Here is a 23,857-nt window from a genome sequence, read left to right on the forward strand (position 1 = left end):
GAAGATACTCAGGTCAAATATTCCTTAACAGCAAGAATAGTAAGAAATGATCTTGCCCCAGAGTTCAGAATCCTGAGTGTGACAGACGAGGAAGGCAAAGAAACACAGGACCTGTGGGTTAATGTTACATTCCAAAAGTTAAACATTTCTTGCCCCACTTTTCTTGGTTTATTGCCCTTTTAACTCCCGTTGAGTAACCTTTTCTTTAATCTATTCTAGAGAGGAAGGAGTAGAAGTGAATTTCTGAGTGTTACCAAGCAAGGCAGAAGGAGAAGTACAAAACTAGGGAGAAACAGGGCATGAACAAGAGTCCTCGGCACCAAACTTTTGGCACAATTTGACTGGAAATTTTCCCCAAAAACTCATGTGATAAGAATGAATGGCTGCAGACTAATATTTCAATGTTCTCAGTTTCTGGACTCAAATGGGAGGGAATCACATAACTGACTTCAGGTTCCAATACATGTTAAGATTTCATAGTACATTCCAAAGAGTCAGACCTATGATTTTTTTTACTTGCACAGTAGAACCTCAGAGTTATGAACTGACCAGTCAACCACATACCTCATTTGGAACTGGAAGGACACAACCAGGCAGCAGCAGAGACAAAAAATAAAAAGCAAATGCAGTACAGTACTGTGTTAAACAAACTATATAAACATAAGCTGGCCCCAGCTTTTTTGCTGCCCCAAGAGGAAAAGACAAAAAAAAAAAAGAAGGACCTGCAGCCGAATTGCCGCTGAAGAGAGAGAGAGGGAGTGAAGGACCCGCCACCGAACTGCCGCCGAAGACGCGGATATGCCGCCCCAATTACAGACAGAGTGCTGCCCCTTTCTATTGGCCGCCCCAGGCACCTGCTTCCTTCGCTGGTGCCTGGAGCCGGCCCTAATCGGGGATAGTTACTATCTGGTGGTGGGAGGTGTCATTTAATAGTATTTTTCATCCATTGGATGCAAAGATACCTTTTGCAATGAAACAAAATAATATCTATGTTAAAATAACCATTAATTTTTTACAGTAAGACTCTGAAACCCTGGTCTTTTTCCTTCTCCTCTTACTGAGGACCTGAATTTTCTGTTCCACTGTGGCTGTAAGTGTCTCTCCACAAAGTAACACACTCTTCAGAGAAGAACTGCATCTTTGGAAAGTCTGTATGTAGCAGGGACATAGTAATTTTGTGCAGTTTAGCACTGTAAGTGTTATCTGGGGTAAGAATTTAAATATAGCTTTGTACATTATGATAGCTTTTGCACTGCTCCAGAAAGGCTTAAGAAAAATTGCAGTGTCAGAAAGTGACAATCAGTAGATGACCAGAGGCGTAACAAGTAAGAACAGGAGATAGAGAATCTGTGATTCATAATGTTCCAATCTTTTATTTGGGAAGCACTTGTTTTGTTTTTAACTAAAACAAGTAACTCATACTGCTAGATCTAAGTCTGCAGATTCATTACCTGTCCTAAATATAATTCAGACATATTTGAAGCTTGTACTTTTAGCACATATACCTCATGACTATGGAATGAGCTGCCTTTTCATTTTTGGGAAGCCAAACTGGCTTCCATTTTTCAACAAAATGAAAATATACTTATTTGATGTTTCAAGCTTATGTAAAGCACCAGGAGCATTCTGTAAGGAATCCTGTATGCACTGCAGGAGTTAAAAAAAAAAAATCCACTTGCCCTTGGCCAGTGGGTAAGTACTCCCCATTGAGTATGGGAGCCCAAGTCATCAATTTTGGCAGAATTTAAACTTTCAATTGAAAGAAAAAGATTCTGGTCCTTTCAAATGTCAATCTAACGTAACCAGCATCGTGTTGTATTCTTGAGTCTGCAGACAGCGAGGTCCACTGCCTCTGCTGCTGTTCATAGCTTCCTCAAACAGCAACAGAGTGAAATGATGCGGCTCTAGCTCAGTTTGTTGTTGTTCTGAACCCCGTAAGCAGTAGCGAAGCTGCCACAAATCATGTCAATTTGATGATGCTACCTAGGAAACCTGTAAGCAGCAAAAGCGGGCATGGAGTTATTCCCAGAAGACCCACCCACCCACACCGGCCCATCTGTACCCCAGTTACCAGGAGGGGTACAGTAGCCAAGAGCTGTCTCCTCTCTCCCCTCACAGCAGCCAGGAGCCTCTGGAATTGCCAGAAATCCAACCAACAGCTACAGGGGTGATGGAGCATCACATATATCAGACAATTACTATCCTGAGTCGAATAAAAGAGAACAAGCACGGAAAAGTAGCTCAGGATCAGTACCGACTGTAAAAATCCCAACACCTACACCCTCTCCCATCAGCTGGGGATAGTGGTGGGGCTGAATTCTTCGTCAGGGCGTTCCCTTTGAACATCACTAGTGGTATACCCCTCCTCATCTTTCACTCTATCACTTCATATCTGGCTACTAGGTTTCTGGTAATTATTTTAATCCCTTTGACATTTCTCTAATAATAAAATTGCCTGCTGTTGGCAAGTGAGTCAATTCCTTTCAGAATCCTTTTTGCCATCCTACACTCACGCAAATTACCATTATAATTCTTTTTAACTGAAAATAATCAGAAGAGGTTCTGCCCAAAGATTTCTCACAAGTCCTTCCCCACTACATTATATTGCCTGGACTCTAAACTAGCCTGCAGCAAAACCGTATAAACTAGAAAATATGGAAGCAGTGGTGAGCTGGAGCCGGTTTGCACCGGTTCATGCGAACCGGTTTTTAAATTTTGAAGCCGGTTTAGAACCGGTTGTTGGGTGGGCGGGCGGGGGGGAGCAAACTTTGGCCCGCGGGACCATCCTTTCCGTCCTACCTGAGCTCTCGGCTGGGGAAGCTCCCCTGAGAATTTGTACTCACCCAGCGGCACTCCAGGCCTTCGGCGGCACTTCGGTGGCGGGTCCTTCAGTGCCACCGAAGACCCGGAGCAACTGAGGGACGTGCCGCCAAAGTGCTGCCGAAGACCCAGAGCGACTGAAGGAACCGGTTCTTCAGCTTCTGGCAGCTCATCACTGTATGGAAGCCAAGCAACTTTTGACAAAGTTAACTTCCATTTAAAAGTCATCATTGTGAATGGCTGCCAGAACATTAATTTTGTTCTCTCTTTCTAACTGCCTGATAAATTCTCTCAAAGAAGAAACCTACTGACACATAACAGGTCCTTATCAACATGAGCACATATTTTTAATCACACCTGGACATTTGAAACTTTACAAGATGTGAAACTGATGTTTCCTATGATGTAATTTTTATACTGATTCTGACATCTCTCAAAATCAAACGTCTACCCTTAAAATCATTGCGGATTTTATCTCGATTTTTAAAAAATTATATTAGAACGCAAGTGTTTGTTTTAATTAATCCATATATTTTTCTCATTATCCCCTCTTGACTTAGCCTGCTATAAGAAACATTACAGCAAATACAAGTTTCAACTAAAATACAAGTCACGGGAAATAAAATTAATTATAATCTCCAATTACATACACATTTCATTTGTTTTTATGAGGAAAACAGTAGGTTGGAAAGCTATGTAAGTTGGTAATGGAGCAAGAAGTCTCTCTCAATCACCAATTCAAATTTGGCTCATGTCAGTACTATCCAAAAATTGTTATCATTAAACCACTGCTTAGTGGCCTATATAAAATAATTTGGTGTTCTCAATCCAGTTAAAAGTGGCCAGGTAGCACAATGACACCTTCATTTGCAATCTCAGCAGAGAGGCCAATGTTTAAACAGAGACATAGCTAAACTACCCTGTCTCCAAGAAAAGCAATTATTTCAGAATAAGGTTGAGGTACAATGAAAGGTAAACTTGAAGTTTGCACTATTGTTGCATGCATTACACCTGTAGATAAAAGACTACAGTCTCAAGGGATGCCAGTTTGGCTTTGTTTGCTAACGCTTACATTTAGACACACAAATAATTTCTTTTAATTAGTTAAGGAAAATGTCAAGCTTCTAGGCCCCAAAATTATTTACCTTAAAAGTTGGTTTTCCTTCCAGGTACAGAGAGGAGGATTGGCCAGATGATGATCTTTTACAAGTGATTGTCGCAGCAGGAAAGATATTTAAAAAACAAAACAAAAACAAAACTGAAACATGGCATCTCAAACAAGATATAAATCTGAGCAAGTGCACTCTGCAGCCAGCTTACGATCATAGTTTTTTGTTTGTTTTTCCCTGGAGGTGCACCTGGATTTGTGCTCGTGGTTTTGTTTTTTAAATTTTTTCCCTGCTGGACTTAATGTGGGTAAATAAACAACCAAACTGTTGGGGGATTCCACATCTTTGTAGCATCAAAGAGAAATAAATGTAAGGGCCTAAAAGGCCAACAGAGTCCTAATGATTGGCCACTAATGGCAACAATAAAACTGCGAAAACCTAAAAGTTATTAATTCTGAGTTGCTAATACAGCAAGAAATTTTAGATTACCTGTAGTTATTTTTGCAATGTACGTGCGAAATGACTGAACTGAGCAGTCCTATTGTTCACTATACACTGGAAAGGCTGGAAGAGAATTCTAAGAGAACTTTGCCCAGAATTGCTACAGGTTTGCTGATAAACATATCAGCAAAAGGAAGAGGGAACAGGATACATAACCTTTCACTGTTGGTTCAAATCCAGTCCAGTTGAAAGAAAGTCATCAAAGAATGAAGGCTGTTCAGTGGTCCAAGACACTTTGGTGGTCTCATTCCAGCTCTTTTTTTCCCCCCGGGGGGGAGGGTACAGGTTGACTACTCATCACAAAATCCACCACTACTTGTAAGTCTCAGTAGATAGCAGCATGGAAACTAAACTGCCTTGTTAGCCCTAGAAAGGTCCCCTGCAGATTATAGTTAAAGTAGCATGGCTAAATAGGGTAAGTTTGCACAGACTGCTGCTCTAGTAGAGGAATTTAACAACCAACATTCTCAGTCAAAAACCTTTCATGAGCACTTAATTTCAACTATTTTCAATGCAGTAGAAAACACTTAATCCAAACTTTGTTTAAATTTAAACTCGATTCTAAAAAAAGTCACAATTTCCAGACAACTGCAACAATCATAATTTTTAGGCTCCTCAGTTTGGGGCACAGTTAAGGAATAGACAATATAGGGATTTATCCTGCCTTCAATAGTAAGAATGCTCATCACCACACATGACATTCCGTATAGTTAGTTACTACTAATTACCCACATATGTGCTGTATTCATTTTACAGCACATACATACTGAACCACAATACAAATCAAACAGAAATGAAAACTTGCTGATCCTTTTCTTGCCTGTCAAGCTGAGTTCGTGCATTACTACAAGGCTGATTTTCCATTTAGTAGGTTATTCTTCCTCTTGTATGATTTATTTATATTTACAATCAAAATGAGCTTTTCTGTTTTCTGTATTTTAAGTATATTAAAGAGCTAGCTTCACCTCCTATCCAGTCTCTGTATACTGCTTTCTCTTTAATACACCACGATGGGGAGAAAAACACTCTAAGAAGTATGAAGAAGCATTTTTATTATAACAAGAATTAGTAGAATAGAATTGTAAGCCAAAGTGCAGTAGCATCATGTTACAAGACTTGAAAGAGCAATCAGTAGCTCATTTGCTGCTGTGGAGTATCTTAATATACAATTTTCAAGTGATTTCTTTTGTGAGACTTTTTTGTTGTTTGCATATCCTTGTGGCACAGAGTCTAAGCTCAGACATTTATTTTCTAAGGCTCTCTCTTTCTTCCTTGGCACTGGCACAAACATTTTACATGATTTTTGAACTACATTTGCAGAACTTTAGGGGGCAAATGCATCTTCCACGTCTACATAATACTATGCCTGTTGCTATTCATTCCACCAACACACACTTATTATATCTTACAACATGCTCGTATATAGTTTACCAGTAAGCTGCATGGTTATATACTGTGAAAGACTCTGCACTGCATTATTCCTTCTGTTTCTTAGGAAATGTTTCTGAATGACAAGAAACATAACACAGTACCCAGGAAAGATTCTTTTGGGTAAACAATATAAGTTCAGAAATAACAGATATAATGCATTACTATTCTACTAGACTAGTTGTCTTTAAAAGCTCACTTGCCCTACATTTTAGGAGCCACAGTAAAAGGATGTAATTAAAATAGAAGCAAATGCCTACCTTATTTTGCTGCCACAGGTCAACACCTACTGACACAGTATCTTTGAAGAGAAATTCCCTCTGAGCAGTTATCCCTCAACACCAGTCATAGAAGAAGAAAATGCACCATGTATTTGAGCATCATTATTATTTTCCTTCCCAAACTAATCTCTCCTTTCCTGTTAGAGTAATCTGTTGTTTTGTTTTCATGTCCAAGCTCCCAGTTATAGCGTAGATCACCTCACAGTTGTGATTCAGGAATAGGAGCTGTGTGTCCACTTGAAGCAGAATGCTTCGAGCTCAATCCAAAGCTCACTGGAGCCAATGGAAAAACTGCTAGTAACTTCATTGAACTTTGGATCAAACCCCACTACCCCAACCTGCTCATCCTCCAGGGGTTTATCCATTGCAAACCATTTCTGCATCCAAATCACTTTGCAATAAGTTGAGTCACATGAGTATTTAAGAAACCTTTTAAAAAAAAAAAGTGGGTGAAGTAATCTCTTTTATTGGCCCAACTTCTGTTGGTGAAAGAGATGAGTAGGTCCAATAAAAAAATATTACCTCACCCACCCTGTCTCGCTGTTATCCTAGGACCAACACACTGCTACAACACTACAAACTAAAAAAGTCAGATAAGCTTCCACACGCTGACATTCTGAATTAGCCAGTGCATATTACTTTAGAAATAGCATACAGGCCTCACTAATACTAGATTTCATTGTTTTCAAAGAAATTGTAAGAGATATTGAACATATAAATACTGACCTTGTTTCTTTTAACCCTTCTTTCTGAATGACTTCCAGTATTTGTTTTGCAGTCATTGGTGAGTTGGGGTGTTTTTCCAATGCCTAAAAAGAAATGATATATATATGTGTAACTAAGATACAATAATTCTGTGAATTTGAAAGGTTGTGTTCATGCATTTTTTTCCTAATTATTTTTGGAGGGGGAATTGCAGTGTTGAGACTGGAGTCCTCCATCTGTTGGAAGGCCAGATATAGTCCGGGACACTGCAGAAAAAGTGAGATTTACTTGCTGCTTGTGTGCATCATCTGCTGAAATGCATGGGAATATTCTTCCAAAGATACAAAATAAACTAAAAAGAGTTAAAATATGAAACCTATTTGAGGACACCAATACTGCAGTACAGTTTCTCTGAGGCAGGGGGGAAAAAAAGAGTGAGAGATTGCTAGTTTTTGCTCACTACTTTAAAAACAGTATGAGGTCACTGAACTACTGTGCTTACATCTTATGATGACCTCAGAAACAAAAAAGGCTAAAAACTTCTGTTTGCAAAGGAGGAGCCACTGTCAGAAGTGACATGATAGGTTTCAAATTTTAAATGCTTTTTGTTTTTAAGAAGATGAAAAATTAAGTGGTCAAAACAGTCACAGAAGCACACAAGATGCCACATGACTCACTCGAGTGCAGTATGTTTTCCAGTTCAGCTCAGTTTTCCACTCCTTTGCCTTTTCCAATTGAGCCCGAATTAATCCACTCCTCATCCCAATTCAGACCAATTGGCATGGAATTTTCTAGTTTGTCATTTGCTTTTTGTCCCTTTTCAGTTTTAGCCAGTTGACTCTTTCCGTCATTCTTTTGCTCATGTTAGGTGCCAGATTGACAGCCCTGGAAACTGAAATCCTTTATCAACAGAAAAGGTACAGCACAGGCAATGGCAATGCAAGCTTCCCCCCAGTGTCATTCTAATGTGACTCAGTAACAACTTGCACTTCCACCTCTGGCAAATGAGAAATTAGTTTGGTCTCCATGCTCATTCAATCCTTTGCCTCTCTTTACTAGTCACGAATTAATGCCAATTGTGATGGTAGCTACTGTAACGTGGACACCTGTCCACTAGGAACTAGAGACATACCACCAAAACATATCACATAAGTCACCGAAGACTGGATGGTGAATATTTTCAATCACTACTAACCAGGGCTGTAATTCAAGCAGGTGACCTAGAGGAGCCAAAGCCTCCATAACCTCTACCAATCCCTTGAACTCCCCAGGTCCCTCCTGCCATTTTACAGTTCTGGTAGCTTCCTTTTCTCCCCTTTCCAATTCAGAACACTATTTACCAAATCCCTTGCCCCATACTGTTTTCCATATCAGACAAACTTATTCTTTACCTTTTAGTTCTACAAAAGAAAAACGCAGAAACGAGGGCTGCACGAGAAAGGTTTGGGAGCTGAACTGAGCTTATAACAATGTGTATGTAAATAGGAAAGATTATACATGGAACTTGCAGGAAAGGAAAATGGAATGGTGACTTGAAAGGGGGAAAAGTAGGGAGGAAAGTAATTAAAAGAGGCAAAGGAATCAGTGAAGAGCTTGGAAAGAGATTATTACAAGGGAGAGGAGAGAAACTATAGATAAAACAGGAAGTAACAGCAATAGGACAGTCTAATTCACTGGAAAGAGTACAATGTGAGTGAAGATTAAGACTAGAATGATGGAGGTTAACAACATCAAGAGGCAAAAAAGGAAAATTTTACCCTTGGAGTAAGGAAGAGAGGAGAGTTAACAGAAAAGGAAGAAGTAAAATGAATGTGCAGTAAAATGGAGGGGGAAAAGGGAAACTGAACTGAACTGGGAACACTCCAGAGGGCAAACTGGGTAAAACTGGAAAGGGCAGAAGAGGAAACTACACTGTACTGGACATGGCTATGAAGGAAACTGGGTGCACTTGAAAGTGGGGTTACTCACTGTGGAGGATTCCCTGTTTCTCTTCCTGAGTACAGGCCCCTCAGCACACCTGGGCAGCTCCTCCCTGCAATTGAGAAAATTTGGGTAGCCCTGTCCCCTTCTCTATGACATCACATCCTACTCTATAAAGGAAGTAAAAGTGCTAAGTATTACAGTGTGAATTTGATGACAGTGGGAAGGAAACAATAAAGCTACGCAAAACATCAGAAATCACCCTGTCTGGGGAAGTGGGAGAAGGGAGGGCAGTATGTGCTGAGGAAGCTGCACTGAACGGATTGTGGAAACAATAGCCAGACACATGGATAAAGAAGATCATCTTCACAAAACAAAACAGAACAAAACAAAACTGACAAAACAATATGTATAATACTACAGAGATTTTAATCAACTCCACCAGACAGCTTTTAAATACCACAGTATGAAGCAAATACATTCTGGATATAATGACATACTAAAATGGAGAATATGTTAGAAAGGCTGAATGTGCTGGAATGAACAATTGCCCATTGTGGGAAATGGTTTAATCACTGGATGCACAGTGTGGGCTGTGGTCTCATACATCCTGACAAGTGTAATTGTATTCATCTAACCATTTAGTGTATATATATATATATATATATATATATATATATATATATATATATATAGTGTGTACACACACACACACACACACACACAAACCCCACAAAAGTTACCTTAAGTGAAGAGCAAACATTTCCTGATTTAGAATACTACTGAATGATAAGTCAGTGTTCCCTATGTCTGGGGTTTTTCATAACTATTTAAGACGACTATTTTAGCTAAATACAGTAACTAGTATTTCTTGTGTAAGAAAAAACTAAACAGGTTTAATTTAATGAAGCTTATTATTTGAAGAAAGTAAAAGTGATTAGTTGAAGAAACAGTTCAATGAAGGTCTATGATTTCCCCCACCTACCTATAGAAAACAGGATGAGATGACAGTACAGAACAACACATATACAGCATTATTATCAAGAAGCTTGTGAGCTAACAAACAGACTGAACTAATACACGCACCAACAATGCATACCTCCATGGCGCACTCCCCACCCCGCAAAAAAAATATTGTTTTCACAATAATGCTAAAGATTAAAACTGAACTAGTAATTGTGCACTAAGACATGTAAAATGATAAAAGAGAATAGCTTAATGCAGTTATGAACACCTTGGTAAGACAAGGTAATGAAGGGCAAGGGAGGAAGCCTTTTTCTGTTTTAAATCTTTCTCCTATTCCCCAACCTCATTATCCAACATTCATATCCTCAGAATCGGAATTTACTTAGACCTGGGCAATGACTGGTAATGCTGGGATTATACTTAATAGTTAGGACCCCAGAGCAAGTCAAATTACAGTCATGAAAAATAGGAGTCTTCCTGTCCCTAGTTCTTTGGGATATATCCCAACATATTTTCTTAAGGGCAGGGAAGGAAGGGAATGATTTGCACTGTATCCCTGAGGATCCTACATTCGTTCTTCCACATTAGGTATAACTAGCAATGAAATTCACCATCTAAGAAGGACTAAGAACAGTGGTGGGCAACCTGCAGCCCATCGGCCATGAGACAGTTTGTTTACATTGACCATCCACAGGCACAGCCACCCACAGCTCCGAGTGGCCATGGTTTGCCTTTCCTGGCCAATGGGAGCTGCAAGAAGCCGTGCGAACCTCAGAAATGTGCTGGCAGCTGCTTCCCGCAGCTCCCATTGGCCAGGAAAGGCAAATGGCAGCCACTGGGAGCTGTGGGCAGCCATGCCTGCGGACGGTCAATGTAAACAAACTGTCTCACCGCCCGCCAGCCGATTACCAATGGGCCACGTGCATCCCACAGGTTGCCCACCCCGACTAAGAAGATCCCATTGAACCCCATCATGACACTCCTTAAGAGAGCTGGGGGTTCAGTACAGAGGTCACCAAGATACTTGTGTAGTTCACCCATACCCTGCTGATTTGGATAGTGAAGAGATCAGGACTCTGAACTGAACCCAGGTTCTGTCACATAGCACTTCTGAGAGCTACTAGTAGAAAACAGACCTATTAATAAACATTAATGGTCCAGGAGACAAATTGGTACTTTTGAATTGTTTCCCCCATGGGTGCTCCAGCCCCAGAGCACCCACAGAGTCAGCACCTATGCTCCTGTATACTATTGACCAACAGCCAGAGCACCCACACACTAACTCCAACAACCAAATTTAGACTGAAGTATCACAGCCCACAGGAGATTAAACTATTATGTTCCATAGGTACAGAATAGGAGGGATAACGATGCACCAATACTCAAGGCTACTGCAATGGCAGAGAATTAAGCGTGAGATACCCACATGATCCCAGCAAGCAAACCTCACTACTAGCTCTTCTTTTAATCTGTTCCAGTTTGAATCCGTCTTTCTTAAATAACGGTGACCAGAATCCGTCCACAATATCCCAAATGAGGTCTTATCAGATCTTTGCACAATGTCTTTAATACTTCTCTATCTCTACTGGAAATGCCTTGCCTGATACATCCTAGGATCACATTTCCATTTTTTGCATCATATTGGTGACTCAGACATCCTGTGCTCAACCACACACCCAGATCTCTCTCCTTCTGTCAATTCCAACTGATGAACTTCCATCTTACAGCAGAAATTCTTATTATTAGACCCTAAGTGCCTGACCCTTCACTTTGTAGGATTAAATTTCATCCAATTTCTGCTACTCAGTCTTCGGGATCATCTAGTTCTTCCTGTATAAAGCTCCAATCTTTCTCTGTATTAACAATGCCTCCCAACTTTGTACCCTTATAATCTGTTTGGCAGTAATGAAGCCAGCAGATAATCTCTGTATGTAACGTATCACTGGTTTTTTTTAAACGTATGTGTACAAATGCCCTTCAATGCACAGAATCAGATCTGCTCAACTGTTTGCAATTCAGCCATTACTGAGCAACACAAACACAGAGAAGACAGACAGTGGTGCAAACTACAGTTTTAGCAATCACAGAACTCAAGAACACTATTCTCATGTGGCAAGTAGGAAGCTTTTGCAGATAAGTACCATCTACTCCTGCAGATTCTAGCCACTATGTTTGCAGAAAAAAGCTCTCTTAATATGAAGCCAGTGTAAACTGATACAGTGCTGTCTCCCTAAACAAGGCTGCTCCCACGCCTCTGCTGCTGCTGCTCATAGCTTTGCTAAGCTTTCCACTAATACATCCAGATCCCTGTGAACAGCAGCTACACTGAAAAGAATCAGGTACATTTAATTACTGCTGCTTGGCAAAGCTACAGTCCAAGCAACCACAACAACACTAGAGCAACACACTAGGAAAGACCATCCAAAAAACCCAAACACCACAGGCTGGGAGGGAGGTAGAAGTGATACCAACTAGCCCCTTTTTCTAAGCAGCCAAATTACTGGGGGAAGGCCTACACAGCACAGACAGACCCATGCATGCAGCCAAGAGGCACTGGGATGGATGGGGAGAGCATAATGAATATTTCTTTCTTCCCTTCAGTAGATAGAGAACATTCAAGTTTTTAGGGACCTATTAGCTAGCTAATTAATAGAAAGATGGAATCCCATGCAAGGGTACATAGTATCCTCATAAAAATCCCAGCCTGCTCCTTCTCAGCTGTTTGCTCATAACCAGGCCGAGGGGAGGCAGGCCCCCACAAACCTTTCATATTGGTTTTTGGTCAGCAGATTTAGCCTTCTGGCTATTAGGTTTCTTCTAAAACTTCAAAGCCTTCTGTTGTGAGGGGAGAGACTGATGGGTAAATTGATTAGAAGAGAGATTGAGAAGTACTTTGGGCTGGGATTGAGGATGGGAAAAGCAAGAAGAGACAGACAAAGGGGATGAAGTAGGGGACACAATATGTGAAAAAAACAATGTAACAGAGTGAAGGGTAAAAGGAGGAAAAGATGAATGAAGACAACAAAGGAAGGTACACCACGATTATTGCAGCAGTTCTCAAACTGTGGTTCATGGAGCACTTGCTTGCTGGTGGTCTACAGATATCTGGATGGTCACATGATGCTAGCTCTCTTCATTTCCAGCTGCTAAACTGCATTAAAAGACACTAAAAATATGTTAATAACTTTCCTAATATTACTTTTCCATATGAGCAATTATAGTTGCCATAGTGATGTTATACAATTGTGAATGGAAGGTGAAATGTCCCTGCGACACTTTTTTTTTTTCTTTTTAATAATGTGGTCTATACTGTGAAAAAAATTGAGAACTCCTGTATTATTATAGGAAATAAATGAAACAGTAGAATGAAGCCCGGGAGAGTATGAAGGTGTAATAAAAGCAAAATTAGATAGAAATAAAAATATAGTATATTCAGGTTTTCTAAGTATATCAAACACAAAGTTTAACAACTGATTGGTAAATTGCACATGTATATCATGATCCACATTGGCTCCCTATTAGTTTCTATGTGGCATTAATGGTATTGACCTATAAAGCCCTAGTGGCTTAGGATATGCGACCCTAAAAGTTCAGACAGCCAACACCACAGTCGGCAGAGACATATGAGCTGCAATCCCTTCAGTTGCCATGGGGGAAGACAGCTGGCAGAGAGTTTTCTGTCAGCATATCAACTTTGGAATTTACTCCCCATCTTGGTCTGAAACTGCCCCAATATGCTGACCTTCAGGCTATGGAAGACCTGTCCAGTTCCTTAGACATTTGATGAAGGCAAAGAGAGAGAATGGACCTCTCCGGTAGGATGGATGATTTCTCTGTTCTACTGCTTTGATTGGCTGGTTTAATGTTGGTTTTGGGACTGGGATAACTGGACCAGTTTTGAGTATGCTGTTTTTTCTATAATGCCACATTTTAACTGTTGTAATGGCAGCTAGGGCTCTTTGAAAAATCAAAATAAATGGCACACTTGCATTTAGAATTCAAGATAAATAAATGTTACAATCAAATACAATATACAACAGAACAGCACAGCTGTTTTATTCCTTTAAATTGCAGAGGCTGTGGCAAGTAAAAAATTTTTGTCACGATGAGTAAAATCAATCCTCAGGCTTGATTTCCATTATATCACTTAGTAAGACAAGCTAAATGACTGAGATCCTGAACCTGCTTTGGGATCAGTTACCACAGATCCCAGCACATCCCACTGACTATAACAGGATTTTGCATAGGCACAGGGTCCATGCTACTAGATTGCTTTGCAAGATTGGGGTCAAAGACAAATATCGTGACAAGAAACACTGAATTTTGTTTCCATTTCTACTATAGCATGAGCTCTATTACTATTAGCAACCAGAGAGTCTCTTTTAGCTCAAGTGACAGAGGGTTACGAGTTTAGAGTATTAGGATGGGTGTTCTAGTCTGTAACATATGCATGTGGTCAGCTGACAAACATGGGCTCTATGCAGTTTGTGGCTAAGAATCAGTACATTGAGACACAGCACCACTGTGGAGAGAGCAAAGAGAAAAAGGTAGCCCTCCCACCCCATCACCATATCAGAGATTGGTTAAAAACTGCCCTGAATTCATGGCCATGATCCTTAACTGCATCCATCAGGAAGGTGAATGCCTCTTTGGCGCACGCACCCTGTACAAGGGGAGAAAGCGACCATGCTTAGGTGATTGAGACTGTTCCTTTCCATCCCAAGCATTTGTGTCCTGCATCAGCTTGCCTATATTTTATGCTGTAGATAACAGAGGGGAAACAATATAAAGAAACACTATGAACAAATTAAGAATATAGGAACAGCCATACTGAGTCATACCTAAGGTTCATCTAGCCGAATATCCTGTCTTCTGACCGTTGCCAATTCCAGGTGCCCCAGAGGGAATGAACAGAACAGGTAATCATCAAGTGATCCATCCCCTGTCGCCCATTCTCAGCCTCTGCCAAACAGAGGCTATGGACACCGTCCCTGCCCATCCTGGCTAATAGCATTGATGGACCTATCCTCCATGAACTTATCTAGTTCTTTTTTTGAACCCTGTTATAGTCTTGGCCTTCTCAAAATCCTCTGGCAAGGAGTTCCACAGGTTGACCGTGCATTGTGTGAAGACATGCTTCCTTTTGTTTCTTTTAAACCTGCTGCCTATTAATTTCATTTGGTGACCCCCTAGTTCTTGTATTATAAGGAGTAGTAAACAACACTTCCTTATTTACTTTCTTCATACCAGTCATGATTTTATAGACCTCTCTCATATCCCCCCTTAGTTATCTCTTTTCCAAGCTGAAAAGTCCCAGTCTTATTAATCGCTCCTCACATGGAAGCTGTTCCATACCCCTAATCATTTTTGTTGTCCTTTTCTGAACCTTTTCCAATTCCAATATCTCTCTTTTGAGATGGGTCGACCACATCTGCACGCAGTATTCAAGATGTGGGCGTATCATGGACCTATATAGAGGCAATATGATATCTTCTGTTTTATTATTTATCCCTTTCTTAATGATTCCCAACATTCTGTTTGCTTTTTTGACTGCCGCTGCACACTGAGTGGATGTTTTCAGAGAACTATCCACAATGACTCCAAGATCTCTTTCTTGAATGGTAACAGCTAATTTAGACCCCATTGTTTTATATGTACAGTTGGGATAATGTTTTCCAATGTGTATTACTTTGCATTTATCAACACTGAATTTCATCTGCCATTTTGTTGCCCAGTCACCCAGTTTTGTGAGATCCTTTTGTAGCTTTTTGCAGTCTGCTTGGGACTTAACACTGATTGCTATGTGAGTGATGGAGAGAAAAATAGCACACAAAAGCCTGAATATACTCACTTTTTTTATACGTTTTATCACTCTAACACAAACTAATATAGATTTTTTTTCAGACATTAAAAGGTTTGCTGTACTTCTGATGTTTCAACATGATCAGAATCAAAATACCTGAAGAGGAAGTCTTCTGAAATCACGTCTGTGTGTGTGTATGTGTCTTTAAAAACTTCCATCACTTACTTTCCTCAGGCAAATGTAATGTTTAAGGAGTACTTCCAAAGTGAGTAACATATTCCTACCGGCTACTCTCTAAATGTACCAGATTTAACAAGAGGAGACAGTTATGCCAGTTTTCTTTCTACTACTCTCCTACAAGGAGTTATCTTGTTAGACGGTGTCCTACAGATACAGACCTAAGATTTCAGAGAGAAAAAATACTAAATCATAACATATAGGATTAAGAATAAAATATGTTTAGGGGTATATACTGCAGCTAAATACGTACTTCCTATCAGCATTTAAAATACTTTTTCCAGATCAGGGTTATCCATAAGATTAATAAAACAAGCAGATTTTGTGTTGTGACTGATATGGGTATATTGTGAAGCATGAATACAATTAAGCATTTATAGCCATGTCACTCTGGGCTGACTATAACAAGGTTTTATTTACAAATAATAGGATTGTTACATTATACCACATCTAACAATAATATAGAAAGAGATACTATTTAGCTGTGTGGCCCTTAACAAATCACGTAGCCTCTCTGTGACTCAGTTCTCCCATCTGTAAAACAGATATAATATTTATCCTCATTGTACAGCATTTTGATGTTTGGATGAAAAGTTTACTTACATACTATCTCAGTCTTTGTAAAGAGATTCCTTATCCTTGCAAGACCCAGTATTTTCTCTCTTCATTTCCCATCGCCAGCTACACAGCACAGTTCCCTGTACTGCTGCCTGTTGGCTAACATGAAAAGAAGGAGAGCCGAACTGTGTTGTTACTGATGTAGAGAATGAACCTTTGTTGGTAGGTTTTATCCTTATAAGGATGACCAAAGTGTGTGTGCCGGGGGAGGGGGGGGGATCCCTCCAAAGAAAAGTGAAATGAAAGCCCTCATCTTGTTTTATTCAGGGGGGAATTATTCAATTTTCAAGGGAGCTAGTATTACAAATGAAAGGGACTTTGGGGGTTTTCAAGCTTACAGAATGTTCAAAACTGACTTGAAATCAATTTGAATTGTGACATATCCCTGGGTATGTAGTCAATTCACTGGCACAATCAAATTCTAGTACTTCAAATGCTCCAAAAGTAGAGAGGAAAGTCACATTTTTGAATTAGAGAAATATAGCCTTCTTGTGCCACATATATAGAGAGAATTCTTTTGTTAGCTGCCAGTAGGATTTTGCTATCTTTGTTAAATATAAAATGGTTAGTGTCATAACAAAGATCAGCCATCATTTTATGACATTTATCTTCATGGGTGAGGAAAGGAAGGGCTACTGTGAATTATTCCAACTCTCCTCATGAGATGATTAAAGTTTTAAGAGATTAGTCATCAATACCAGCTGTATATAAAATAAAATTCATGACAGTGTGGGATGCTATGGAGCTTTAATTGCCATGAGTTGGGGAAGAACCACCTTACTCGCAGATGGTACAGCTGCCAGTTACTCATGCAAGGTTCTCAAACAAGGGAGAATCAGTACTTTGTACCACACCAAACCATGCATATTTTGTTTGTCACATATCTTGTTCATTTTTAATTCTAATCTTCCTGTCTTCCCCCACCCGTCTTTAAAGTACATTAGCAGTAACAGAAATGGGCTCTATTTGGGTGGAACCTAGTGATGTTTGCATAGTTTGTATAAAGTTTGGCAATTAACGTATTGTTTCAAACCCATTACGAACAAGAGTTTGGCAAGGTACCGACAGATCAGATAGAATACATGATGGTGTGTGTATATAACAGGGAGATGTCCTAAAGCTTCTGTTGGGAAGACCTGCATGATAACTTATATCTTTTCTATTTGAGAACAATCTAACCTAGGGTTGCCAATTTTAGGTGGAGGGATTCCTGGTGGTTTCATCACATGACAATCTTTAATTAAAGATTAATCTTTAATTCCTGGAGACTCCAGGACAACCCTGGAGGGTTAGCAACCCTAATCAGACCAACCCAAACTTCTGGCAATAACAAAAAAAAAACCTACCTTTCATAGCACCTTATACTAGCAGTTGTTCTGTTTTTGTTTGTTTGTTCTGGGGTTGTTGTTGTTTATAATACACACAAACAGTATCGTATTTTCACATTCCCACTCTTCCTCAAGGCAGAAAATGCTTTTGATTACAATTGTGGTGAGTTGTAAGTGCTTGGAATGCATGGTAATCACAAGGTTCAATGAAGGGGAGCAGATTTTTTTTAACGGGGGTGAATTGCCTTGGCTCTTTTGGAGAAGTTCTTCTCTGGTTACTGCTAGACCATACCTATAATTTAATCTGTGACTCAAAAGATAATTCTAGGAAGTAATTTTTTGCCTTTGGAATACATAAAATGATAAGCATTACCAGTTTTCCACAGGGAGCATATCTTTATCCACACTACCCTCGATAAAGGCTTCAGGAAGCCCAAGCATAAGGTTTTCAAAAATTCTTTGATGTGATCAGTAACTTACACAGATCAGCCATACAACAAGGCAACATTACTGTGAGGAGGATGCACCATGACAGTACGGTTGAGAGACACTGTATTGACATAGTCAACAAAGGAAAATCAACAGAGTGGTCTACCAGCTGAACAGAAGTTTCCCTTAGAGATTTAAACTCAATAGAAGCTATCAATCTTCATAGCCAGACCAATTAAATACGGCCTAATGCCCAAAAGGAACAAAGATGAATTCTGACTTCAAAATTACAGAGGTGATAGTGAAACAGAGATAAAGATGTGATCTTTATACCAACAGTTTGTAACCCTAAGCCCAAAATTAAGATGCAGATTTTGCCTACCTATCTGAGTAAAACCTGAAGGCACTCAGGATAGGTCACTAGTTGTCGGCAGCCATGAGCTCCAGACTCAGCCTGGAAGGATTACTCTTTACATGGACCATAAGCCTGCTTGAACTCCAAAATCAGATCAAACAAGAACTCGGCACATACTAATGGGAAATCTGAGATGCAGTAAATCAGCCTGTATGCCACAAAACTATTTCAGCTGTGTCCTATGAATCACAAACAAGGTAGATATTTTAATTTGTAGAGGAAGGGGTACGTAGGATTTTCTTTTTCGGCCAGGAAAGATATAGGTACATCATTTTCACACAACTGGGTTTCCTGCTCAACCAAGAGATAAGCTTTATTTTGGGCCTCTCTTAGTTTACTGCCCCATCTCACTGTCCTATCTTCATTCTACTCTGAACAGCAATGACACTTTTTTATTTTCTGGCAGGTAAAAGCATCAAGGAAAAGCAAACTAGGAAAGGGCAAAACATGCCCATTAGGTAATTAACGTATGATTTATTCAATGGCAGATTCATTCTGCCCTACTTGAACTATACACCTGACTTTGATGAGGGGAGTTCTAGCCTAAAGTAAGCCCTTTTTTGGAACCACAGGGGTAAACATTCGCAGCTCCTAGTCTCAGCATAGCACTAGTCTTTAAGAAAGAAATTAAATTCCAGTTTAAGCCACATTCACATTTTAAGTAGGACTTTTCTGAATGCTCAGCATGAATTTTTATTTTTTCGTAGCCCCAGTAAATCAAATCAATTTCTTTCGTGGATTCAATAACATATCCTTCCCTGTATACTACACCGTGACATGGTGGGAAGACTTGAGTGTTTTGAGGACCCTGAGAGTTTTGCCAGGAGGAGTTACTCCTGGTAGGGCCATCGAAGCCATATAGGTCAAAGGGAAGGTTCAGATTAAAAACAGTCCACTGGTTCTACAAGTTGGGGGTTAAACAAGTGAATCAGTTCAGTAACCTGAAAGCCTATGGGGATATCCAGAAGGGAATAATATCACCAACTGGCAAAATAGCAACTGCATTGACCAGTTTCAACAAGATCTGATAAGTTATAGATTTTAAGTTATTGACCAAACTATGAATCTTCAATTCAAATGTTATTTCCATCTTAACATATGGATGTGAAAGCTGGAAAGTCACCAAAGATAGAGACAGATGTCTCAAGGTCTTCGAAAGCAAATACCTTAGAAAAATACAAGAGAGTAAATGAAATAACATATGCCAAGATTTCTCTGAGTTCGACACCTCCTTATCTCTAAAGTTACCCAGAAAAAAGGATGGAAATATATAGGACATGTGTTAAGAATGAAGCCAGAGTATCTGCCATGGCAAACATGCCACTGGGCAGCTGAAAGAACATGCAAAAGGGGCCAAATGAAAGAATACCTCCGTCCAATACTACTCAGAGCAGGAAATCTATAGGACTTAACAACATAGAGAACAGACAGAGAGTGGCTAAGCACAGACAGGGATAGAGGAGCCTTGCTCAGGCCCTAAGCGACATATGACAGCATGGGAAGGATTATGATTTAAAATCACCTGCAGTCCACAGGAAAAAAATGTAATTGTCTTTTATCCTTTAACTCTATCGGTGCTCTAGCATAGAATGAACTCTCTTGCTCAATGGAGCAGTCTCGGAAAATTTTTATTTCAAGGATATGGAACATTATTGTAAAATTGGTATCCTAAAAGAAAAGGCCCTTGCCTATTCACAAAAGCTCTGAAAAGAATTAACACACATCAGAGCTATAGATTCAAAACATTCATTACCAAAATCCCCATGCAAGTTACACAGACTCCCCAACAGCCTGCAGTCTTGGGAACCAGTTCCAGTGACTGTGGTCTTAGAAAACCACGTTTACCTAAAAAATCCTATTAGCAGAAAGACGAAAGGTCACTTTACACAAAGATTATGATGCCTCAGCATGGGCCTCCAGTGTAGCTATCCAGTTCATCTTGTGCCTATAAGGCAATACAATGCAGTGCCTGGATGCGCCTTTTGGCTTATACTCAGAAAGGTGCATTTTGCCTTAAACTGTTCCAGATATTGTGACTCATAAATACAAATCTATTTGAGGAACATTTCGATGTTACATACATCAGTATTTCTGGTTACTAAACAAAAAACAGCTGTAGTCTCATCCTCAAAAAGTATGGAAGAAGGCTTTTTTACAAATTTCAGAGTAACAGCCATGTTAGTCTGTATTCGCAAAAAGAAAAGGAGTACTTGTGGCACCAATTGGTTAGTCTCTAAGGTGCCACAAGTACTCCTTTTCTTTTTTACAAAGTGATTTCAAGACAGGTACATATATAAGCATTGTTTTTCTAGAAGAAATCTGGACAAGATCAGGTGACACCGACTCTGAAAATTCCATTAGGAGAAAGGATTGCCTATAACTCAAAGGCTGAGGAAAATATTTCAGAAGACAAGAGAGTCTTTTCATTTATTTCTAAAGGTTGTTGTTGTTTTTTACCTTTGCAATATTCTCTTGGTTGAAATGGATGATAAGGCAAATTATCCTAAAATTAGTTGGAATGTGATGTAATAAGAAACACAGTAGTTCATTTCCCAGACAAAGGTTCTAATTATAGTTGACACGTTCCCCTGATGTTATCTGGACCAGTGATCTGCTAGATCACGCCAATCCTCGACTCTGCGAGCCAGCCTTACCCTGCTCTGCTGTGAGAGCCCCCACTCCCGGGCTGTTCATGCACAGCCTTTAGCATGTAAGCTGCTCCCAGCTATGTGAGTGAGCACTTTTGGCCAGCCGCCGCATGGATTGTGCAACCGAAAGACACTAGCAAATATCTCCGGTCCCAGACACAACTCCAGGAACCTCTGACTTGCAGTGCCCAGTTATGCCCGCTGGACGCTGCAAGCCTATATGAGTTAGTCAATTTAACAAAGAAATGGATATGTACCAGGCTTGTCATATGTACCAGGAGTCTCTGACACACTTCAAACCAAATGCACTGCTTCAGGTAGAATAAACAAACTAATTTATTAACTACAAAAGATTGATTTTAAGTGATTGTAAGTCAAAGCCCAACAGGTCAGATCTGGTGAAATGAAATAAAAGCAAAACGCATTGTCAGCTGATCTTTACACTTCCAGTGCCCTTACAAACTTAGATGCTTCTCACCACAGGCTGGCTGGTTGCCCCTCAGGAAGGCTCTCCCCTTTGATCAGCGCTTCAGTTGCTTGGTGATGGTATCTGTAGATGGAGGTGGAAGAGAGGGAGAGCATGGCAAATGTCTCTCCCTTTTATCACGTCCTTTCTTCCCTCTTGGCTTTGCCCCCGGCCCACCCTTCAGAGTCAAGTGTGCATTACCTCATCATAGTACCAAACTGACCAAGGGAAGGGGGGTGACTCACTCAAGAGTCCAACAGATTCTTTGTTGCTGCCTAGGCCAGCATCCTTTGTTCCTGCGAGGCTGGGCTGGGTTTGTTCCATATATGAGGTGTGAACTGCCCCTCTGCTTTTGGAGAGTTTTTGCCGGGGCTTGTTTTAAGACATGAGGACACATTTTCAGCTTGATAACTATATATACATGAAATTACAACCTATAACATTACTATAACAACAATGCTCAGTGCATCATGAGCCTTCCAAAGACACCCGACATGACAAACTTTGCACTGGATACTACACAATCACATTATAAGGATGAACATGGGGATGCAGGGTGTTCCCCTGAGATACAGAGTGTCACAATAATTTCTACAGAGGTCAGGATTCTTTGGTTTGTTGTTTTAATCTCCATACTTCATAATACCAAAAATCTCAAGAAAACAAATATTTTGCAGGGAAGTCTTATTTGAGATTATTGTGTTACCACTTCACTTAAATAACTAGCTGACAGTCCAATGAAGTGTTTTTCCAAAATTAAGAAAATTAATTTCTCTCTCTTTCCATTTCTCTCCTTCTCTATCATGGAATTTTGGTTTCCTCCGGGGATATTGGGGTTTTTTTTGTTCCACTTCACAGTGTGTGTGCGCACCTCTGCATCTTTTCCCCCACTGCAGTTCTCCAACTCCTCTCTGCTACTTTTCCCTGACCCTGTGCCAGCATTGCAGCTCCCACACAGAAGATGCATGCAAGTTTGCATTTTAAAGTCCAAGAGATAGGTATGTGGCAAAATACAAGGATACAGAAAACTTTAAAAGGGTTTTATAATATGCCTACCACATAAACAAATTCTGTAGTAATATATGTCTAAATGCAGGTTTTTGGAACATTAATACTTACAGTAGTTTTCTAGACTTCTCACATCTCTCTCTCTCTCTCAAACACACACACACACACACTTACTTCAATATCTAAGTAACTTCAGCCTTTAATGGCACTTCAAGCAATACATAAGGGGTTTCTTAACATGCAAGTTTTAAGAATGCTGAGAAGAGCAGATAGGTGCAGTGTTCTTTTAAATTTAAACTGATAGTTCTCTCTGCATCTGTGACTTTCAGGAGCACTTCCCTACGCACACATCAGGCATCAAACTTCACTTTCTGTTACAGGGACACTTATGTGGGTGTAAGCAGAGTCAGAATGAGCTCTACCTTGACATCTGGTGGTGAGCTGTGGAAAAGGATTTCAGGGGCTGATCTTGTTTGCATGGGCACTCATTTGCATGGGCACACCCACCCTGCCTAGCATGATGGGCTGCTTGCCCAAATAGTCACTTTGGCTGCTGTGGGATCCGCAGTCTCTCTGTTATTGGGGCAGGAGTAATAAAGCGTTGCTGTCCTGGTTATGTGAATCAAGGACAGTAGAACCGTACTTGGCATTTTATGATGGAGGGACTCGCTCTCAACTAAGTAACACTCGCTAGGCAAGAGACATGGGTGCCAAAACCCATTGAATTGAGAAAGGCTGGGGACAGGCATTTATACCTGGTGGCATGGGTCCCTTCTGAGGGCCCTAAACACCAATTTCACTCCCCTCCTCTCTCCAATGTATAATATCAGAGCTAATTTTGATTCCATTAGTAGTCTGGTTACAGGCTGCTGAGCTGAATTCGCTGCGGCCCAAGGGTGCACCAGCACTGAGGCTCCCCTACTTTGAGCTGAAATTACTGAGTGCTTTTAAGTTATGGGGGGGCCTCAAGATATACTGGCGAGCAGCTAGCAGGAGGTCTGCTGGAGAGGAATGGGACGGCTGGCGGAGCAGAGTGGCTTACAGGATGGCTGGTTGAGCGGAGCGGCTCGCACGCAGAGAGGCAGGGCAACCGGCTGTCAACACAAGGAGCAGAGCACGTAAGGACCCCCATACCTCCCCCCTTTTTCCACCCAGGCTGGGAGGTAAACTCTGCA

General features: G+C 40.4%; 1 protein-coding gene across 1 annotated transcript in view; it reads right to left on the bottom strand.

Moving 5' to 3' along the window:
* Positions 1-23,857, bottom strand: part of ASXL3 (ASXL transcriptional regulator 3) — a 154,588-nt gene that overhangs the window by 121,290 nt on the left and 9,441 nt on the right. The window contains exon 2 of the mRNA XM_084618716.1: positions 6,862-6,948. Coding sequence (XP_084474842.1) covers positions 6,862-6,948 — 87 coding nt within the window. The remainder of the gene's footprint in view (positions 1-6,861; positions 6,949-23,857) is intronic.

Source organism: Lepidochelys olivacea (assembly GCF_965140295.1).
Source record: "Lepidochelys olivacea isolate rLepOli2 genome assembly, chromosome: 2".
Classification (NCBI taxonomy): Eukaryota; Metazoa; Chordata; order Testudines; family Cheloniidae; genus Lepidochelys; species Lepidochelys olivacea.